General features: G+C 34.9%; 2 protein-coding genes across 4 annotated transcripts; one reads left to right on the plus strand and one right to left on the minus strand.

Moving 5' to 3' along the window:
* Positions 22 to 6,021, minus strand: LOC109720740 (nucleolar protein 56-like). The gene is made up of 8 exons (XM_020248032.1): positions 5,656 to 6,021; positions 4,990 to 5,204; positions 4,728 to 4,885; positions 3,720 to 3,907; positions 3,109 to 3,361; positions 1,937 to 2,085; positions 1,693 to 1,830; positions 22 to 582 (listed from the first exon to the last, which is right to left on the minus strand). Exons 1-8 carry the CDS (start codon positions 5,858 to 5,860, stop codon positions 227 to 229), a joined length of 1,662 nt encoding a protein of 553 aa, XP_020103621.1. The 5' UTR covers positions 5,861 to 6,021; the 3' UTR covers positions 22 to 226.
* Positions 14,071 to 20,194, plus strand: LOC109720741 (probable glycerol-3-phosphate dehydrogenase [NAD(+)] 1, cytosolic). 3 transcript variants are annotated; one of them, XM_020248034.1, is made up of 6 exons: positions 14,071 to 15,550; positions 16,422 to 16,643; positions 17,413 to 17,660; positions 18,184 to 18,323; positions 18,948 to 19,111; positions 19,822 to 20,194. In XM_020248034.1, the coding sequence occupies exons 1-5, from the start codon at positions 14,890 to 14,892 to the stop codon at positions 19,069 to 19,071; spliced, it is 1,395 nt and encodes a 464-aa protein (XP_020103623.1). In that variant the 5' UTR covers positions 14,071 to 14,889; the 3' UTR covers positions 19,072 to 19,111; positions 19,822 to 20,194. The 3 variants fall into 3 exon arrangements, with proteins under 3 accessions (XP_020103623.1, XP_020103622.1, XP_020103624.1); XM_020248033.1 differs by lacking the exon at positions 19,822 to 20,194 and having other exon boundaries at positions 18,948 to 19,304; XM_020248035.1 differs by lacking the exon at positions 19,822 to 20,194 and having other exon boundaries at positions 18,919 to 19,053.

Genomic DNA, 20,971 nt, shown 5'->3' on the forward strand with positions numbered 1-20,971 from the left:
ACCACCAATTGCACACAATAGTTTTTCAAAAAAAGAGTACTGAAATATAAATAGATTCAAACATTTTAACAGTGGTTTCATCTCAGGCCCACTAGACTCTTAGCACCTTTATAAAGTAGGGTTACAATGCCATCAAATGCTAAACTGATGATTGTCAAAAAGGAGCCCAGAAACCATTCATTAAACAAGCAAAAAGATTTCAAAATAACGTAACTAACACCTAAAATTACTCGTCGTCCTCGCTCTTGGTCTTCTTCTTCTTTTTCTTCTTTCCCTCCGTGCCCATTTGAGCATCTCCGTCCTCCGCGTGTTCCCGATTCTTCTTCTTTTTCTTCCTGTCGGGAGTCCCGTTTTGCTCCGCTTCGTGACCGTTCGCCCCGTTGACGGCTTCTGTAACCATTTCCTCCTCTAGCTTGTGCTTCTTCTTCTTCTTCTTCTTTTCCGTCTGTGGCTCGACGGAAGCATCCCCGTCGGCAACATTATTCGGTTGGTCCTCGTCCATCGGATCGCCATTTGCTGCCTCACTCTTTGATTTCTTTTTCTTGCTCTTTTTCCCAGATGCCTCATTTTCCTTCTCTCCCTCTACATTCGACGGCCAATAAATGATTATAAACAGAAAGGAAATATTGAAAGAGTAAAGGGGAAAATATCGTAAATTAGAGAACAAAAGTTTGAGCATCAGAACGTCACAGTAACACTATGCATCTCTACTAAAAGATAATAACTCGCAGAACAAAGTCCATGAAATTTGGTCCCTAATTTCTATTACATCCTCAGAATTCAATCGTTCATAATATATTAGCTGTATGTTGTTGAGCGAAATAATCACGCTATTTTGTTAGCCTATGGCAGCATCATCAATAAATTGAAATCTCAGGAAAAATAAATGCCATATCAGCAAACTCTAACAATGACGCTGATGCAATATCTTTCGTCAGAGTTAAACCAAGTGTAACTACTTAATTGTTATTCAGAAGGAAATTTTCAGGGACTAAATGGTTAAAATTGGAACTCAGAGGACAGCACTAAAATAAATATTGAATTTCAGGGACAATCTATAATAATTTAAACCATCTTCCGATATTAAGGTTAATGAGCAACTAGTGTAGCGACCCGCGTGTTACAGTGGATAGAAACGGTTAAAGTAAAAACGTATAAAGAATAAAATATCAATTTAATACAAAAAATAATAAATATAGTCTATATTATAAACAAACACTTTAAAAAAAATAAAACTATAATAAAAAAGAATCGATTGTTCCAACAAAATTATTCAATCTTGTTAAAAAAAGATCACATATCATGCAAATGGATGTTTAAAATTATTTTTATAACACAATAATCATGTAAAATATCATATTGCCATTGATATGACTAAAAAAACTCATAATAATATGCAAGATAATTTACAAATATTATATATATATATCACTTTTAATCAATTAATTTACTCCGAATATGAAACACAACAAATGTTCGAATTTGCAAATTTAATGAAGAGGGTGGAAGACCAAAAAGTAAAGAAAATGGATAAAAAAAAAAACCTCTTTAAACCTTAATAAATCTAAAGAAAATGAGAAAAAGTAAAAATAAAAAAAGTAGGCCCCACTCCTCAAATTAAGGGGGTGGGTACATGTAGGATTTAGTAAGGAGGATTAATGTATAGGTATAGATTACTAAAATAAATCTCACCGTCAGTGTTCATCAACCTCTCGATAGCAGATTTCATCACGTCAAGATTCTTGCGAGGCGCAATACCCTTGTCGTAAAAGTCCAATCTCTCCTCCACTTGCTCACGAAGTTTTTGCCCAAAAATAGAAGTATTCATCTCTACAATGAATTATGTTATCATTGAGAATTCAGAATAGAGACAAATACACAAAATAAGATAGATTTATTAAAAAAGGGGAAAAAAAAAAAGGTTTCTTGCACTAACCAGAGAAACAGTCAATACGGGATGCAATAGAACACTTGTTTGCAAGATAACGGGCTAAACGACCTTTGTTCTTAGCAGAGGCCCGTCCGATAAATGATGAGTGAAATATTAAACCATACTTTGGAGTGTTCCCTCGAGTTTTCAATGCCCTATAACCAACCAAAAAAAAGTGATTACTAAACAATACAAGCACCACAGAAAAGACATTCTCACCTATTTTCAGATTTATATATGCAGAAGATCATAAAATCTGGACACATAATGAAATGTTTTGCAGATATAAGAGATCCACATGCATTACAAATACTAACCTAATATCACTACAATTTTAGAGGCTTCCAGTATTAAAGATTTCAAACTTAGAATGATGATATTATATTCGAGCCTGCTTAATAGGGGCAGCAAGAAAAAGTCCTAGTAGCTCAGAAAATAGCTAGAATAAATGATTCCTCGTTGATAATCAACCTAATCCATACCCTATACTAACTCCAAAATTAAAATTCAGTAACCCAGTGCATCCTATACTTTGTCAATGGAATATTTAAAGATAAAAAATGCAACCATTTTTTTCGAAATTACAAGACCTGGAACAAGCAGGATTTTAATAATCCAAAACTTCTTTTCCTATCTGAATCTGATTTTCCCTGGTGGAGTTAAACGCTCCTATCCAATTATTTATAAGTCAGACCAGGGAGGTCAACTGAGTAAGGTTTTAATTAAATCACCATGCAGAGTAAATATTTTGGTCCAGGTTATTCCATGATAACTTGCGTTGGTCGTGATTTTCTTCCTGTGGTTACAGTATGGAGTTTTATTCTTAGCTTGTGTATATAACTAACAATTCTGATTCTCTAGGACAGAGAAGCTCCATGTGAGGAGATTTGCCGTATGCCAAAAGGCCAAAACAAAAAACAAAATGGACAAAGAAAAAAAAAGCAATTACTCAGACCTCACTCAATCATAAAATCTTCTTATGACTCTCCAATCAACAGCAAAATGCCCCTTTTAAGGGCACCAAAAAAAAAGATACATCCCTAGAAATATTCAGCCATCTGAACAGGCCCTTTGTTTCAGGCAAAAACCATGTAAGAAGCAAATAGCACTATCTAGTAAGAATAGTGCCGAACTTTACAAAAGAGCCTGAAAATGCAGTGCAGATGAAGAAACCAAACCTGAAAAGAGCTTTCTCGGCACCAAGTATCTGAAGAGTGGAGGCAGGGCACTTGGCTAGATTTGAAAGACTACCAGCATGAGATATCAAGCGAGCACCAACAACTTCCCCAACCAGAGAAGCCAGATTCGGAGCAATGTCATTCATTTTAGTGACAAGATACTCATAAAGCTTCTTCCTGTATTCAGAGAGATCCATAACTCTCTGAGCAAATTGCTGAACGTTTATCAAATCAACCACAGACAGATCCTGTCCTGAAAAGGTACGGCAAAGATTATGGAAAATTATCTATATACATATATTTCCCAGCAGAATTAGAACTTTCTCTGGGCACTTCAAAAACTTAGCTTCTTACACATAGAAGCGTGTACCCACAAATCAGCCCCTCTATAGAAAACTATATGATAGAAAATCAACTTATCTTATGAATTGGATGACTCCGTAACTTAACTAGGATATATTGTAAGAAACTGCACCTTCAACGTATATATGAAAATTCATGTTTATAGGGGAATATAGGAAAATAGATGATTTTGCAGGCCCATACTTGTAAAAGCTCCTTAAAGTGTAAAATTTACCAATTATAGAAAAAGAATGGATTATAGACTCTACCCATTGATGCTTTAGCTGCTTCAACAATTTCATTTGCCTTGTCCTCATCTCCAACTACGTCTGTTAGAGCTTGAATATGATCATTAGACAATTCGGATTTGTTCTTCACAAACTTTGCAACTTTTGCATATAGATAATTGTCATTGACAATCTTCGCAAGCTCTGGAAAATGCCATGAGTACCATTCTCTGCATAACAGAGGTAGAGCGGTGAGGAAAAAGTTGAGAGCCACACATTATGACTTTAGTTAATCCAAATACAAAATAGTAAATGACATTATAGCAACACAGAAAATAACAGAAAATGATATTGACAAGCAGCACTAAAGACCAAAAAAAAAATGTAGCTGGTTACAATAGTCAATCCAGTGAAAAAGAACATGCTTCAAACTTCTCACTCATATAGGCTTTAAACCCAATTAATTCAGATATATGGCAGCCAAGAATAATTAATACCTTAATTTACAAAATAACAAAGTTTGCAATTTAGATTAGATGCAATAGAATTCAAAAAAGAAATGCCCACGGGACTTTAAGAGTAGAGGGACAACTAAGTAAGGATTGTCATTAAGGTGGTAGCATTTTCCACAGAAAATAGTACTCAAATCCCATAACACATGACAACATGAGAGAAGGAACACTACGAGAATGATTTGAGGAATCCATTTTTCATATTCTACTCTATTCTGAAATTACAACATTTATTCTTTTACTGTTACAAGCAAATACTAAAAGTGCACCAAAAGAAGGTGAAACCTACAGGTTTTTCCAACAGTCATATAATAAGATAAATCCCATCAAAGGTCAAACTGGCATTACAGTTTGTCCACCATGGCCATAAAACAGACATAGAAGAAGGGTTACAATAACAATTTTTTCGGCACATATATCAGATAACTCACACCACTAGTAAGATTTGCCAATGTACAAAGTAATGCAAAGAGACTCTATTAAGAACTCAATGCCAAGGAAGCATGGCTCAAATATCTTCTGTTAAATGCTAGCAAACCTGACTCTCATTGAGAAGGAGTTGATATCCTTGTCCAGAGTATCAAGTACAAAAATGGCTTGAATAACCATGTTATCCACCCTATTAACATTGAACTTAACCTTCGCCCTGCTGTAACTGTGGCCCAAACCCAACTGTGCCCTTTCCAAGTCAGATGGCTGTTAACAACATAGAAGGCAAAAGGAAACAGAAAACTGTCACCTTTCAATAAAATAGTAAAAGAAAATTAAAACAACAAAATTGAACAGTTAAGAGCTCCAACCTTTACATCCTTGACTAGCTTAGAAAAGTGCAACCTAATGCCGCGAAGAAGCTCAAGAACAAAATCATTACTCTGGCAGGGGATTTTTGTCACTTCTGAGATCTGAGACCCGACCTTTGGTTCAGCCACACCAAGGCTGAACTTAGCCTTCTTCGTTTCCTTTTGTTTTGGGAGGCTGGCCTCCAAGAAATTCCTCAACTCATCAGTCATAATCCCTAAACAACAGCAAAAATCCAGCAAATAACTCATCTTTTCAAACTTGGAGAGAGCAACAGCCTGTGCCTCGAGCTTTCGCAGCGGCAGAGAGCTCATGGAAGCAAAAGCTCCAATTTGAAGCTTCTGCTGCAGCAGGAAGCTGCTGGGTGAGATTTTTATGACAAAGATGTTAGTGCTTGTTCAAAAAGCTCAAGTACTGCAGTACTTCTGCAGAAGCTTCAAGAAATTCCGAACCACATCAGGCATAATCCCTAAAAAGTAGCAAAGATATCAATTTGGGTCTCGGAAAGGGCAGTCAACCCAAACTGCTCCAACAAGCAGCAGCAGCAGCAGCAGAGAACAAAAGCAGAAGCTCTCCAACCTAATGCTTCTGCATCTGACGCGGCAGGGAGATGTCTATAAAGAGGAATCGGGCTAGGGTTACAGTTTCGGAGGTGCATCATGCAATACCTTCGGAGATGGCGTTGCACTGGTTGAGGGCGTCGAGGGCGGAGTCGAAGGGGTGGAAGCCGACGAATTTGACGACCTTGCTGAAGCGCGTGAAGTCGAGGACGGAGTTGCGCACGGCCTCGGTGTTTTGGCCGATCTCGTCGAGGCCGTGCGCCTCGAAGAGCGAGTACCCCGGCGCCGACTCGTAGAGGAGGTAGAGCGCCATCGCCACCCAACTCCCCCTCCCCGAGCGAAGGAGCTAGGGTTTCGAATGGGAGGGGGAGGATTCGCAAGCTAGGGTTTCGGGAACTTCGAGAGAGAGAGAGGGAGGGGGAGGAGGCGGGGATTAGGGTTTTAGAAAGCGGAGAAGGGGGAGAGGAAGAGAGAAAGAGGCGACGAAGGTTAGGGTTTAAAAGGGCTTCTCGATGCGGAGTTATGGGTTTATGTAAAGTGATCTGAGCCGTCCAAATAGATTTGCTGAAAAATTATTCCCTGCACCAGGTGTATCCATACGCCTTACGCACTGAGCCTAATTTTTAGGGTTTTTTTTGCAAATGGCTCTCTGAAAAAATTTTATTTTAAAACTAGTCCCAACAAATTTATAATTGCAAAAATGACCCTACTCCTGCCACGCAAGCGCCACGTGGGCAGGCTGGAGGTTGCTTGGCAAGTTGAATACGGTGAATTAATCACCATGTTTCATATTTATATATTCCTTTTCTTCTCTTTTAGGAATGTAACGGGTCAGGTCCGGGTGTGAATGATTCACCGTGTTCAACTTGGCAAGCAACCTCTTAGCCAGCCCATGTGGCGCTTGCGTAGCGCCTGCGTGGCAGGAGTAGGGTCATTTTTATAATTATAAATTTGTTAGGGTTAGTTTTAAAATAAAATTTTTTTAGGGGGCCATTTGCCAAAAAAGCCCTAATTTTTAAATATTACTGTTTTAAAATCACCATGGACCATTCTGAACATGCAACTCAACCTTTCAAAATTTTGATTTTTACTATCTATTTTTTAATTTATTTAATTTGAGTGACTTCAAAATTTAAGCTAATTACTTTAGTAAATTTATAATTATAAGAATTGTATGAAGTATAGTAAATAAATTTGTAATTATAAATGATTCGTTCAAATTTTAAAATTAAAGCGCCGTTTACTAATTCAAATCAAACAAACTCAAGGATTGAATAGTAAAATTAAAATTTTTAAAAGTTGGAAAGCAAAATTAAATAATCCATAATTCATGTAAGTTTTATATATTTTTACCATACATTATTTAAAAACTATAGATGAAATTTAAAAATGTATTATTGAAACCTCAAATATTTTTAATAATTAATATTTTTATAAATGGATATCCAAAAATAATTATTTCGACATCAACCTTTTAAGTAATTAAATGTCATATAACATATTTAATGAATAAAATTTTAAAGATAGAGTGTATAAAATGTACCTAAAGTGTTGCTAGCCAACGACGATGGATGAACAAATTTCTCCGATTAATTTGTTTTATGGATGAAGTGGTTTTGTTTTTTGGTCCTTAATATTTCCTCTTGGTTAAATTGCACAAGAGACATTAAGCACTAAGCTAAGTTTCAATTCAGTGTAGATCGTAAGCGCTAACAAACTATTTCAAAAATATGTGATCATAGAAATAGCGTATCAAACTATCAATCACACTAAAAGCTTAGCTACTACGCTCGCTGTTTTCGACTTGACTCAATTCAACGAAACGTTAGATCTATTTTAGAGTCTCTTGCTATTAGGTCTAGTGTGGACCGCAGGTCCACTCAACTTATTGAGTTTAATCCAACTCAATTTATTAGTCTGTTAGACCTATTGTTATTATGAGATAGAAAGTTGAATCTATTTTAACCAATATTTAGTACATACATAAATTTTTAAGTTTAAAATTTACAATGATTCTAGAGTGTTGTTTTTCGTTCATATACTTATTTACTATTATTAGAAAACTTAATATTCATGCTCTATACATATACTAACCATTTATCTTTTGTCTCATATTTTAATCTTACCTAGTGACAATTTTTTTTTTCCTTTTTTAAATTTAGAAATGGACCGTTGAATTTTAAGCATGAGATGAAAAGAGACCTGCAGTTAAATTTGATTTTGATCTTAGGCTTAGTTTGGTATTGAGGTCTATCTAACGCTATTAGATAAAATGGAGTTGAGGAAAAAGCATAAAGGGCTATGCTTCTACGTTCTCCAATGGGGCCGCAGAAAATATATCGTAACCGACTCATCGCAATATGCGGAACGTAATATTACGTACGGAAACAAACAGGGTATTTTTCCAACGTACTTTCTCACCGCACGTAACGCAATCTCTCCGCAATCCCAAACAAAACCTTAATAATAGCGCAAGCTTCAATTAGGAGTTTTGAAGTTTATTTGTTCTTGCTCCGAACAACAGTGCCACGTGTGTTTTTACCGTATTACAGTCCAGTATTAGAAAGTAGTTGTTATTCTATGTAGAAACTTAAGCTACCAAAAAATTATATTTCAATATTTTATATATTCAACACTCTCCTTCACCTTTCGCTTGAAATATTTCTATAAACTCAAGAGGTGAACTTGACTTAAATAAAAAAATAATAATAATAAAATTAGAAGCCTAATAATATTCGAACTCAAAATCTTCTACTACCTTATACTATTCTAGATGTACGAATTGGCGACCTCAATTGACGATGGGGGGCCCACATACAGCAAACTATGAGGGGCTTTTTGTGGGTGCCCCTTCCTATCGACAGCTCTCGTCGACTCATCGAAATAACATCGATTGCACTTAATATGAAACAACTGTTGTTCTCGAAAAGTCGGCTTAAGCTGTATTCAACAGTAATGTACAAAGCTGATCACTTGCATCCAAACAAGCAGTAGTTGGGACTTGGGGAGGAAGTGCTTCTCCAATACCACCACTCAAGCAACAGTGTTACATAAACAAGCCCAAGAAGCTACAGTGCTAGTTGTATATAGAGAGAGAGAGAGTGAGTGAGACTAGTATGCTTCGCAGCACGGAGTCTTCCGTGCTTTCAAATCGTTTTTCATGTTGGGACTTTCGAATCGATGATCGATTCCGTTAGACTTAATCTGGAGTATTTGAAGTAGTTAGAAAATAAATTTTACAATTTTTTGATTTCATATGCCTAGTAATCGAAAAAAATTTATATAGTATAAAATTTTAGATCAAAGATATTGATCTTATTTTATATAGTATAAAAAAAATTTTATCCAAATTTCACATGATTTAAATATTTCTACACCATTAAACTTACAAACGGCTTATCACAACCATTAAAATTATTGATTTTAAGACCTTTTGATCACTAGGCAAATAATATCGAAAAATCATGAAATTTATTTTTTAGATACTTTAAATACTCTAGATCAAGTCTAACGGAACTGATCGACGATTCGAAAGTCCCAATATCTAAAACAATTTGAAAGCACGGAGGGTTCCGTATCTAGAAGCATACCAGTCTCTCTCTCTCTCTCTCTCTATATATATATATATTGGGTTAATTGCATATAGTTTTCTGTAAATATATCGAATAGTAGATATATTTCTACAAAGTTTAACTTTTTATTTTTATTTTTGTAAAACTCTTAATAGTTTTAAATATACCCCTACTGTTAAAAAAAAATAGGTAATTATAGGTAAAATACTTAACCTTAGTTAGTGAATGAGATAAATTGACCTTTTTATTTCTCTTATATTATAATAATTTTATTTACTAATAAAATAAGAAGATGACTTTTGGGAGGGTATTTTTTGTATAATTCTAATAGTTGAAATTTTTGAAGGAACATATTTGTAATGATAAAAATGTAATTTTACTTACCTTCTGTTAAAAAATAAATAGTACTCTAACGTTAACAAACCAGAAGGACAAATATGAATATCATTGAATTTTTGTGAGAATAAAAATTAAAAGTTGAACTTATATGAATATATTTATTATTCGATATATTTACGGAAAATTGTATAGAATTTTTTTTTTTTTTTTTGAGTCAAGTTGGAGTCAAAATCAGGAAAATTAAAGCATCTGATTTGGATTAGAACCAACTCCCCACCTCTATGATGACAAGTACTTTGTGTGGCAGCAAAATTTTGATATTAATAAGTCAACATGTAGGTGAGAGGATTGTGGTTGTGTGGGTCAAAACCTGGGTTAATAAATGATTTGCATTAAAAAGCTATTTTGTCACACTGATTCATGAAAAATGCAATTGCAATGACCATAGTTTTCAAGTTTTGACTTGCCATCATTATTATTATCACCATTATTGTTATTATTGCGATATTTCCGTCGCAGTGTCCGTGACGAACAATTCACAAATTTAAGTTAAAAAAGTGTTAATTTCGTACAGATCTTTATAAATATAGTAATAACAAATGTATTTCTATAAAGTTCAACTTTCATATATTGTTTCTGTAAAAATTGTGATATAATCAAAGTGTGACAAAAACAATCTTAGATTTTCTGGGATTTAAAAAACCGATTTTTAGAGGATTGAGGTAAATTTGATATTTATTAACTTTTAGAACTTTAATTTTTGAGTAGCTGAGCAACAAAAAAATATATAAATACATACTCTGAGCAAATTGAAGCAAAGAAATTTTCATTAACGACTTTACATATTTTTAAAAATTTAATAATGGAATAATTTTCTATGCATATTCATCAACTGTCGATTTGGTTTTAAAAAAAACTAAATTTTTTTTTAAAAAAAATATTTTCTAATTTCCTGACAAATTAATATTTTCATTTTTTGCTTTTTTTAGAAAAACGAAAATACTAGTTTTTTATAAAATTTGGAAAAATAAATTTTCAAAAAAGCTAGTTTTTTTTGGAAGCCAAATGAACAAAAGATTGAAAAAAAATCATAAAAAAAATTTCTCGAACAATTTTTGTTCGCACTTTTTCAAGAAACCATAGAGTCCCCTAGAAAAAAAAAAAAGAGAGTACAAAACACAATAAATTTTGAAATTCAAGTTTTTTTAGATTTTAACTGTGAATAATTCTTCTCATCTTACAACACTTTACAAACTAGCGTATATGGCGATATGTATCTGATGAACAAAATACAAGTCACACAAATATAAGTATGACTTATAATTTCAAGATTAAAATTCAATCGTTAAGTTGTATAATTTGTAAAATATCGTGGGATTTATTTATAAGCAAAATATTTTTTCTACAAGAAAAAATGAACAAAATACCATTCCCATTATTATTTAATGACATTGATGTCAATAGATATATGAGTTATCTTGAGAAAACAATAAATGTGAAATTGAAAAATTAATGATGGTGGTCATGTAATAAATTAATTAACAAGAGCATGAGTTGGCCAAGGAGCAACATCACAAGAGTTATGATCATCACTATTGCTAGATAGAGAATAAGATGATTGTTCATTTTTTACTATTTAATTTGATCCAATCCAAGATAGTGTTGCCAAATATCTTGGAATGAGTTTTTGTATGGTGGCTTGATGCGACGTCTCGCTCTCTACGAGGCAGCTATTATAGAACTACTGTAACTCTAACACGCTTAACTCTCTTAACTTTTTAGGTCTAGTCACTGCTCAAAATATTATAATCGAATTAGAAGATTTGGCCTTATTATATTTTATATATGTTGCATTGAGACAAGGACGATCCAAGAAGGCTTGTAAAACGAGCAATCCGATCCGATTTTGGTTTCCGGATACGTTGGCTATCCGGTTTGTAAGTTTCCGCTGCCTACTATTTCCAACAATATAGAAGTGTGACGTTTGAATGTACAGTGACTTCTCCAAAAGTGCTTTTATTAGTGTTTTTTTGCAAGTAAGGACAGAGTCGAAACTTTTACGCCGAAAGGCACAATAAATGACTAACAAAATTTTAAGCACCTTTATTATCTTTTTCTTCCTTTGTATTTATAAATTATACTAAAATATCATTCTATCCTATAATTTTTTTATGAGACATATAATTATTTCAAATGTTGTAAGAAAAGTATTAGTAAATTTTCGGACTAGTTGGTTAGCTAAAATATTTTTCTCAAAAATTTTTGTCCAGGAAGGCCCTAATTAATATTTTATAATAATTTTTTCAATTTATAAATTTTTTTCTTCACTAAATTTTAAATCAGAAATTCTCCATGCCCACTCTTTGAGAAGGTTGAAGAGCAGGAAATGGATCTTCACAAAATTACTACTAAATTTCAAATTATGAATTTCACGCACTATGGAAAGAATTTCATGTATGAATATTTTGTTCAACATAGTTTTTTAATTTACTTATAAAATTTATTGTATTTAGCAAATAAGGAGTATGCTCAAATATTTAGAATAGTATATCATATTCAGCTTTCAAATTATTTTTTTAAATAAAATAAAACATCTTATAGATAAAATATGCTAGAGTGAGGCAACCATGTTATCGGAAGCACAGAGCCTTCCGTGCTACCAGCTCGTTTTCGATGTTGCGACTTTCGAATCATCGATCGGCTCCGTTAAACTTGATCTAGAGTATTTGGAGTACATAGAAAATAAATTTATTATTTTTCGATATCATTTGCCTAGTGATCGAATAGGCTCAAAATCAACAAATTTCAATGGCCGTAGTGAGCCGTTTGCAAGTTTAACGGTGTAGAAATATCCAAATCATGTGAAATTTTGATAGAAAATTCTTTATACTATATAAAACAAGATCAATATCTTTGATTTAAAATTTTAATATCATATTATTACATTTTGTAAGATTTTTATTTTCAGCCGTTGATTTTGAGCCCCTTCGTTCACTAGGCAAATGATATCGTAAAATCATAAAATTTATTTTCTAGGTACTTCAAATACTCTAGATCAAGTTTAACGGAGCCGATCGACGATTCGAAAGTCGCAACATCGAAAACGAGCTAGAAGCACGGAAGGCTCCGTGCTTCCGATAGTATAGTAGCCTCACTCAAATATGCTATTTGACCGAATCATAATAAATAAGATTTTTTTAAGGAGCAAAAGTTAAACTTTTTTATTATTAGTCAACTAAAAATTTTTTATACTGTATAAATTATTTTGAAAGAATATCCTTTGACATTCAAGTAAATAAACCTCCCTATTTTGAAAATTGATTTTTTCCATATGGTTATAGTTTTAGCCTCTTAAATAAATCGGTTAACTAAACTGAAATAAATATGCATCTTGTTATCTTGGATACAGATATATATATATATATCTATAATAATATAATAAATCTATACAATTTTCCTTCCACATTTATTAGTTTAATTTAATTTGGCTCTGTATTTTGTTATTTTGGTGTAAATATTTTGCAACATTATTTTTTTGTTTACATAGTTAGATTAGAAAAATCATGGCAATATTTGATTGTATTTGATGGTAAAAAAGCTCAACTGGATATTTTCCAACTGATTTGAGTACATTTTCAACTTAAGGAGAAAAAAAATTTAGATAGCCAAAAATCTGAGTATGGAGATCACATGTTTGGTCCTCAAACTTTTAGTGTTCGAAGTTGCGGTCCTTAAATTTTAATTTATTATATTTTTTGGTTCAAATTTTTAAAAATATAATAATTAAATTTTATAGCCCAATTTAGTTGGCTTAATAGTGATGAATCTAATGTAGTACTTATATGGTAGTATTATAATCGATAATATTGTATTTACAAAGATAAATAAATTGGATTGTATGATTTAGTAGTGACAATTTAAAAAGTTCGAGGCATAAACTTACAATAAATTAAAATTTGAGGAGTAAAGCGTCGGTAGCCTTACAGCTTGTTTGTTTTACCAAAGGAGAGATTTAGATTAAAGTAAATTTTGCAGAGAACTAGAATTCAGATAAAAATTGCATTTCTTTCATTACTTGTTTCTGTTGCTATGAAATTGAAGTTCTTTCAGGTCTATTGTTTATTTGCCACGAAGTGAACAATGTAAAACCTGAAGTTTCTTATCGTTAATATTTCATTAATTTTTCTTTACTTTTTTTTTTGTCGGTAATTGAGGTGAAGTTACGGTAATAGCAGAAGTGAGCCATTTACGGCAGAAAACTACTTCAGCAAAACAAAAGTTTGAAAACTACCGGAGGTGAAGTTTACATTAAAGTACATTTTCAAGCGAACAAGAATTGCTATTTGTTTTTATAGCTATAAAATTGAAGTTCTTCCGATTCTATTATTATTATTATTATTATTTTTTCGACTGACGGCAAAAACAGAAGTGAGGCATTTAGGGCAGAAAACTATTTTGTAAACGAAAAATTGAGGACTAGAAGTGCAATTTAGCCAGACAGCTTCTATTATATGCTTATTATTACAGTTATTGGATTTTGTCCTTTCCCTTTCCCAGGAGCAACTCCTCTCATTGTGTGAGCTCTCTCCCCCCCCACATTAATGGNCCCCCCCCCCCCAACATTAATGGCGATGGGGGAGTTGGCACCATCCCTCCACGCCATTAATGCGGCCACCCAACCTCCCCATCCCCCCAAATCCACCCCGCTTTCGCTCTCGCCTCCGCCATTACCACTCCCTTTCGAGCTCGCCATTAAAGGGACACCTCCCCCCTCCCCCAACCCCAATGCCGGGCCTTCCAAAGAGGCGGCGGGAACGGTCGAGAGTAATGGCCGATTAGGTAAATCCCGAACTCGCCCTCCCTCGGTTTTTAGCTGAGTGTGTGGCGTTGGGGGTTGGTTGCGGTGGATGACCAAAACCCTAGCGCTTTGGGAATTGGGGTTTTGATTTGGTAAGAGATCGGGCGTTTTCGGGGGAGGGGGTTGATAAGGTTGGTAAGAGGAATCGATCGATTTGGGAGGGTTTGGAGGCGTAACAAGTGGAGAAAGCTGGAATTTTTTTGGGGGATTTTAGGGTTTTGGGAAAAATCAGTTGTATAATAGAGGTGGGGGAGTTGTATTGTATCTTGTAGATTCGGGTTCTTGGGAGAAAGGTGGTATCTTTTTGTGGGTTTGTAAGGGTTTTGAGATCATTTGCATGATAGAGGTGGGGAGTTGTATTCTAGGAAAATTGGATTCCTGGGAGAAATCTATGGTTTTAGTATTGGGGAGAAGTGAGAAAATTTGAATCCTCAGATTGTTAGAATTGCAAAAACTTGAGCTTTCGAGTATAAGATAGTTAAGAGTATTTCAAGCATTTGTTGATTGGAAAGAGGAAATAATCCATCATTTTTCATTGAAAATATTGTTGTAATTCACTGCTTTCGAAAAAAGATGATTGGTAATCTCGTAGCTGATCAAGGTTCTATCCACACCAATGGATCCTTGCAACACTCCAATGGGAATGCCCAGGAGCGGCTAGATGAGCTCCGCTGCCTCCTTGGCAAGTCCGATGGCGATCTGTTGAAGATCGTCGGCATAGGCGCTGGAGCATGGGGCAGTGTTTTTGCCGCCCTCTTGCAGGATGCCTACGGCCCGTTCCGTGAGAAGGTTCAAATCCGGATATGGCGCCGACCTGGCCGGGCCGTAGACCGGTCCACGGCTGAACATCTGTTCGAGGTGATAAATTCAAGAGAGGATGTGTTACGCCGCTTGATCCGTCGATGTGCGTACTTGAAATATGTCGAAGCGCGGCTTGGTGATCGAACGCTTTATGCAGATGAGATATTGAGAGACGGTTTTTGTTTGAACATGATTGAGACACCGCTTTGTCCGATGAAGGTGGTGACGAATTTGCAGGAGGCGGTGTGGGACGCCGACATTGTGGTGAATGGTTTGCCGTCAACAGAGACGAGGGAGGTGTTTGAAGAGATTAGTAGGTATTGGAAGGAGAGGATTAGCGTGCCCATCATTATATCTCTTGCAAAAGGTATAGAGGCGTCATTAGATCCTGTTCCACGTATAATAACGCCGACATTGATGATCAGCTCTGCAAGTAAACTCTCTCTCTCTTTCTCTCTCTCCCCGTTTCATCAAGGGTAGTGTATTGATTTTTTCATCATCTAATTTGCAGCTGAGAGTTGTTTTTATTCTTTATAAGAAGATGAGTAGAATATTGGATATATTAAGGAATATATTATTTTTCACTTTTGGTATATTGAATAATGTTCATGAATGACTGAACTACAAGATATTGTGCGTTACGACAAGAAGAGCTTCTATATTGTGTTCCTGTAATTGGACAGTTCTAAGAGGGGCAAGTTTCATGCATTGTTTGTTCTGTACTCATTGAACTTGATCCAATTTTCACCAGCCATTGAAAAGATGAAGCCTACTTGTATTTGTAACATATAATTTCTAACATAGTGCTGTATGGAGAGGATTGTTACCTTTCTGTTCTTCTATATTATTTACTAACCTGAACTAATTTCAAACGTGTTCTTGATCATCATCTTCATTAAATTTGTGCTACCCATAAAAATATGAAACCTAACATAATATAACTAATGGTTACTAATCCTTATAGGGAAGGATTGTTATTTTTTTTTCATATTTCTTTCTTACTTTATGACTGGTAACTATTGAATTTAATTCAGAATAAGTCTGACAATTCATGCGGGTGGTTATTGGATTTTATTGTATTATATCTTTTATTTCTTTTGCCATCATAATTAGCCTTTGATGTTTTCCCCTTTGATCTCATGCAAAACTAATCTATTCTTGCTCAGTATTAAGTTTTATACCTTGTTCATTTTCATAAATACATTTATTTGTTCTTTGTGTTTTTCTTTTGTTTGTTCTTACTTTGTATTACTTTGTCAAAATATTGTTTATTTGCTTCTTCTGAATATCGGCATGTAATGCAGCTGGAGTTCCAATTGAGAACATTCTTTATCTCGGTGGCCCAAATATTGCTTCCGAAATTTACAACAAAGAGTATGGTAATGCTCGAATTTGTGGGGCGGAAAAGTGGAGGAAACCTCTCGCAAACTTTTTGAGGCAGCCACATTTCATTGTGTGGGACAATAGTGATCTTGTCACTCATGAAGTTATGGGTGGCTTGAAGAATGTCTATGCTATTGGTGCTGGTAAATCTATCTGCCAATACTGCTACTTGACTAGTTCGCTGCTTACACATTATGATCTTTTCATTTTGAGCTTGTGTGGCTTGGTTTCATGGATCAAATTCTTCGAAAATTAGAGAATAAATGCATAGCACAGGCATGAGATAGAGCAGCTAATAGTAGCTAGTTTGTTACTGAGCTTCTAGATCCACAATCAATGCATGAGATTGCAAATATCCAGTATGAACACAATGAATTCTGAAAGAATTTTTACATGGGAGAGAAATGGCACATGTGGACTGCTATTTCCACATATCTTTCAAGCTCTTAAGTCTAGCCTGAGTTATCTAATTTCAGCATCTATAATATGTCGAGAAGCGAAGAGAAAAGAGAGATCATGAAGGGAGAGATGGATCTTTAGAACATTAATTTGTATGTAAAAGCGTACAAGTCATGCAGTAGAATGTGTTGTAATTTTGTTAGTAGTCATGATAAATATTTCGCATTGAAAATCCTAGGATTTTCCATCCAAGGACTTAGTCCTAAATACGTATCTCATTGAAAGGTTTGTCATATTCCGAAGGACATAAACAGGAAAAAGAAACATTGGCAATAGTTTCAGCAAAAAAAATATGAGGATTTTATTCTATACATACTGCTTTATTTTAATTTATCAAGTAACACTTAACAAGATTCACATAAACTTAGCGGTTGAAATTGATTGAACAGGTTTCCTGATTCATTAGCACTCTTTTCAGAATCCTAACTATTTATATATATGTTATGTTTTCAGGTATGGTAGCAGCACTGACGAATGAGAGTGCGACAAGCAAATCAGTATACTTTGCTCACTGCACATCGGAGATGATATTCATCACCCACTTGTTGACGGAACAGCCGGAGAAACTTGCGGGCCCACTACTAGCTGATACATACGTAACCCTATTGAAAGGCCGCAATGCGTGGTACGGGCAAATGCTCGCCAAGGGTGAGCTGAGCCCTGACATGGGTGATAGTATCAAAGGCAAAGGGATGATTCAGGTTGATCTTTTGAACTTCTTATTTAGATATTTCCCAAAACGGTTTATACTTTGTACTTTAATTTGCAACATAAAAAAATAATAGGGTCCTTTGCACATATATGCCACAGAGTTAGATTTATCCATTTCAGAATTACATGTTTTTACATAAATAGTCCTGTAATTTGAATTTTCCTGTTCTGAAAAAAGAACTAAAAACCTCCTTATCTTGAATGCGATAGTCAACCATTTCACATTATCAGTGGTTTTTTTTGTACATATATTTAGTCAAGCACTTTGACAAAGGGGCATTTCTTTTGTTTGTACCAAAGCTCATTTTACAAGGGTAAATATTTAAAAAATGTGAGTTTTCGAAGGGCAAACATGAAAATTTGAATTTTACATCTGGTAGGATTGTTTAGTACTTACCTTGACAGAAGTGTGCTATTATCTTGCTCTTAGAGTTTTCTTGCACTATTTGCACTACCTCCCTTACATAATTTGTTAAATTCCATTGATTATTTATTGATTATATTATCTTGCAGGGTGTCTCTGCAATTGGCGCATTTTATGAGCTACTCAGTCAACCCAGCTTAAGCGTGTTGCATCCGAAGGAAAACAAACCTGTTGCTCCTGCTGAACTGTGCCCCATCCTGAAAAGGCTCTACAAAATACTCATAAAGAGGTCACACCTCACTATACATTTTCTTCTTGAGCCGTTAATTAAAAGAAAGAAAATCATTTGAATAAGGAACTTTTCATGCATGCTTTCCTTTCTACTTTTATGCTCTAACACTAACCCATCATGTTATGTTTATCAATTAGAGTGAAAATAAATGATTTACTATACTTTTTTCTTTCTTTCTTTCTTTTCGATGCTAGCTATTTAAAAATATAAAACTGATTGGATAACAATTTGCTTTGCATCCATTGAACTTGTGGCCTAATTGATTGATTCCTGTTAAACCTTAAGCACGACCCTATCCCGGCCTGTTTGTTCATCTAGAGCATCTACATAAATGCTGTTCGAAGAAAGCTGTTCAAAGAAGCACTTATTCTCATTTAAATCTCCTCAACAACTTCATTCTGGAGCACAAGCAGAATCTTCAAGTTGGAGTTTCTACTGTGGCCTCTTTTCTAAATACTTACTGTTCTTCGCCACTGTCTGTAGCTCTTTCCAGAAGCCATTTCTGGCTCAAACCATACAAGCCGGAATCATCATTAGGGTTGACACGTTCTCTCGGATAGAAACTAATAAAGTTTTCTTCTTTTTAGGACAGTGTTTATTAATTCGATTTGAGATCTGCAGAGAACTTAATCCGCGGGACATTCTTCAAGCTCTAAGAGACGAAACCATGAACGACCCTCGTGAACGGATCGAAATAGGGCAAAGCCACGCTTTCTACCGTCCGTCACTCCTCGGGCAACCTTGATAGCTTCTATTTCTTCAAGAAAGTTAAATAAACACAGCAGGTCTGATTTTTAATTGTAGTTTTGCTTATTTCAGTTCGAACTAAATACTTTTATTCATTCATCCACTTAGTAAGAATCAGATGGTTTTGTTGTGTGCCGAGTGTATAATTAAGTTGCAATGGTAAATGGAAATTTACATGATATGAAATGAAGTTACTCTTGTTTCAATCTACGAAATTTTTGCGGGTTTTGAGTGAAAAGCTTATTGACCAAGTCACAGTATTGTGCAAGTACTGGGGACTTCTTGTGCATTTTACCCTTCTACTTAAGCTTGGATGGTGATGAAATAACATCATATTTGTTACGATCTTTTCTAAGTCCACATGCTTGCAGTTATGTAGATAAATACACCAATATCACAGCTGTGAGATTTACCTACATTTTTCGAAAGGCCGCCCGTGGTGTAGTACAGTTGCAGCATACCATCTTATGATTCAAAGTGTAAAACTACTACTACTGGTAAATATGATAGTAAAGTGCTATACTTTGACATGGCAGGGTTTCTTTTCACTGGGGTTGCTTTTTTATCAATATATGTGTGTTTTTGATGTGATGTTAAGGAAACTGATAAATCGGTCTCGCGAATAGTGAAATCAATGTTGTTAACATTAGTGCTTATAAATAAACTCCATAAACACCATCCATTAGCATTGCAAATTGATTCTCACTCTCAACCTGCTCTCTGTCTCTCATCATTATCTTCTTTCAAGGTCATTGTGGATGCATGGAAAGGAATGGATAGTGCATATGACTAAAGCATGTGCTGGAGTGGATGGATGAGGCTTTTGCTCCTTGCAAAGAGTTGTAGAGAGGGAGACAAGGGGACAATGATGGAAAGGGAATGTAGTGAGATGGAGGGGACATGGCCCCAAAAAATAAAATAAAATAAAAACAAGGCCTAGTTTATCATAATCCCACTCCTTTTCACCCCCTTGGCCTCTTTGTAGTCCTAATTCATCCTTTTTGTTATATTCTCATTCCAGCAGGGATGTAAGTAGTCTCACATGGCATGATGTTGTTGATTTGTGGTGTTGATGATAATGATGTTGGTGATGTGGCAATGGCTAATATTCTATTACTATTTGATCTTGTGTGGTACCACTCTTTAGAGACAATAAAGTGCGCTAGCTTGTTCTCACCCCACCATGGATAATATAGCATGTGTTGTTGTTGGCTAGTCCGAAAATGCTACGTATATCCTAAGATACCGTTTGGCTCGAGAACAAGCTATTTTGGTGTATTCTTGGAATAGATATAACAACTGAGATGGGTAGGAATTGATTCAATTTGGAATAATCCGCTAACTAGGAGAAAAGAATAGTAAATTCTTCACACTGTTTGAAAGAATGGGGGGAATAAAACTCTTATGCTTTCTTTATCCCTTGAACCAAACATGGTTTAAATTTGTTGCTGTCGTAGATGGGATTTCACACATGCAAATTTTTCACTCTTATCTCTTTTGGTGATCAAGTGATAAAAACTTACAAGAAGAACGATCCCGCCTACAGACAAAAAAGAAATACTTTCAAGAATATGTGTTGTCTTTTAAATTAGTGCAATCTTTAGCTAACCTAGTGGCCCAAATTGAGATAATAATTTCTCTCTTCATAGGGTTTCCACTCCAAGGTTTATCCCCTAGTGTTTCTTTCTTTGCAGCCATGATCTTCTTCAAGAAATGCTTCCCCTCGAAGTGTCAGATTTAGCTTTTGCCACCCTTCACCCAACTTGCCCTAGGCCTTCAACCCATTTTTTTTTTTTTTTTTTTTTTTTTTTGCCTTCTATGGAGGTCTTAGTGGTTGTAGGGTGGTGATAGCTCTAAGGTCTCGTCATAATTTGAGGAATCATTACTTGAACAACTTG

This window comes from Ananas comosus, linkage group 14, assembly GCF_001540865.1.
Source record: "Ananas comosus cultivar F153 linkage group 14, ASM154086v1, whole genome shotgun sequence".
Taxonomy (NCBI): Eukaryota; Viridiplantae; Streptophyta; class Magnoliopsida; order Poales; family Bromeliaceae; genus Ananas; species Ananas comosus.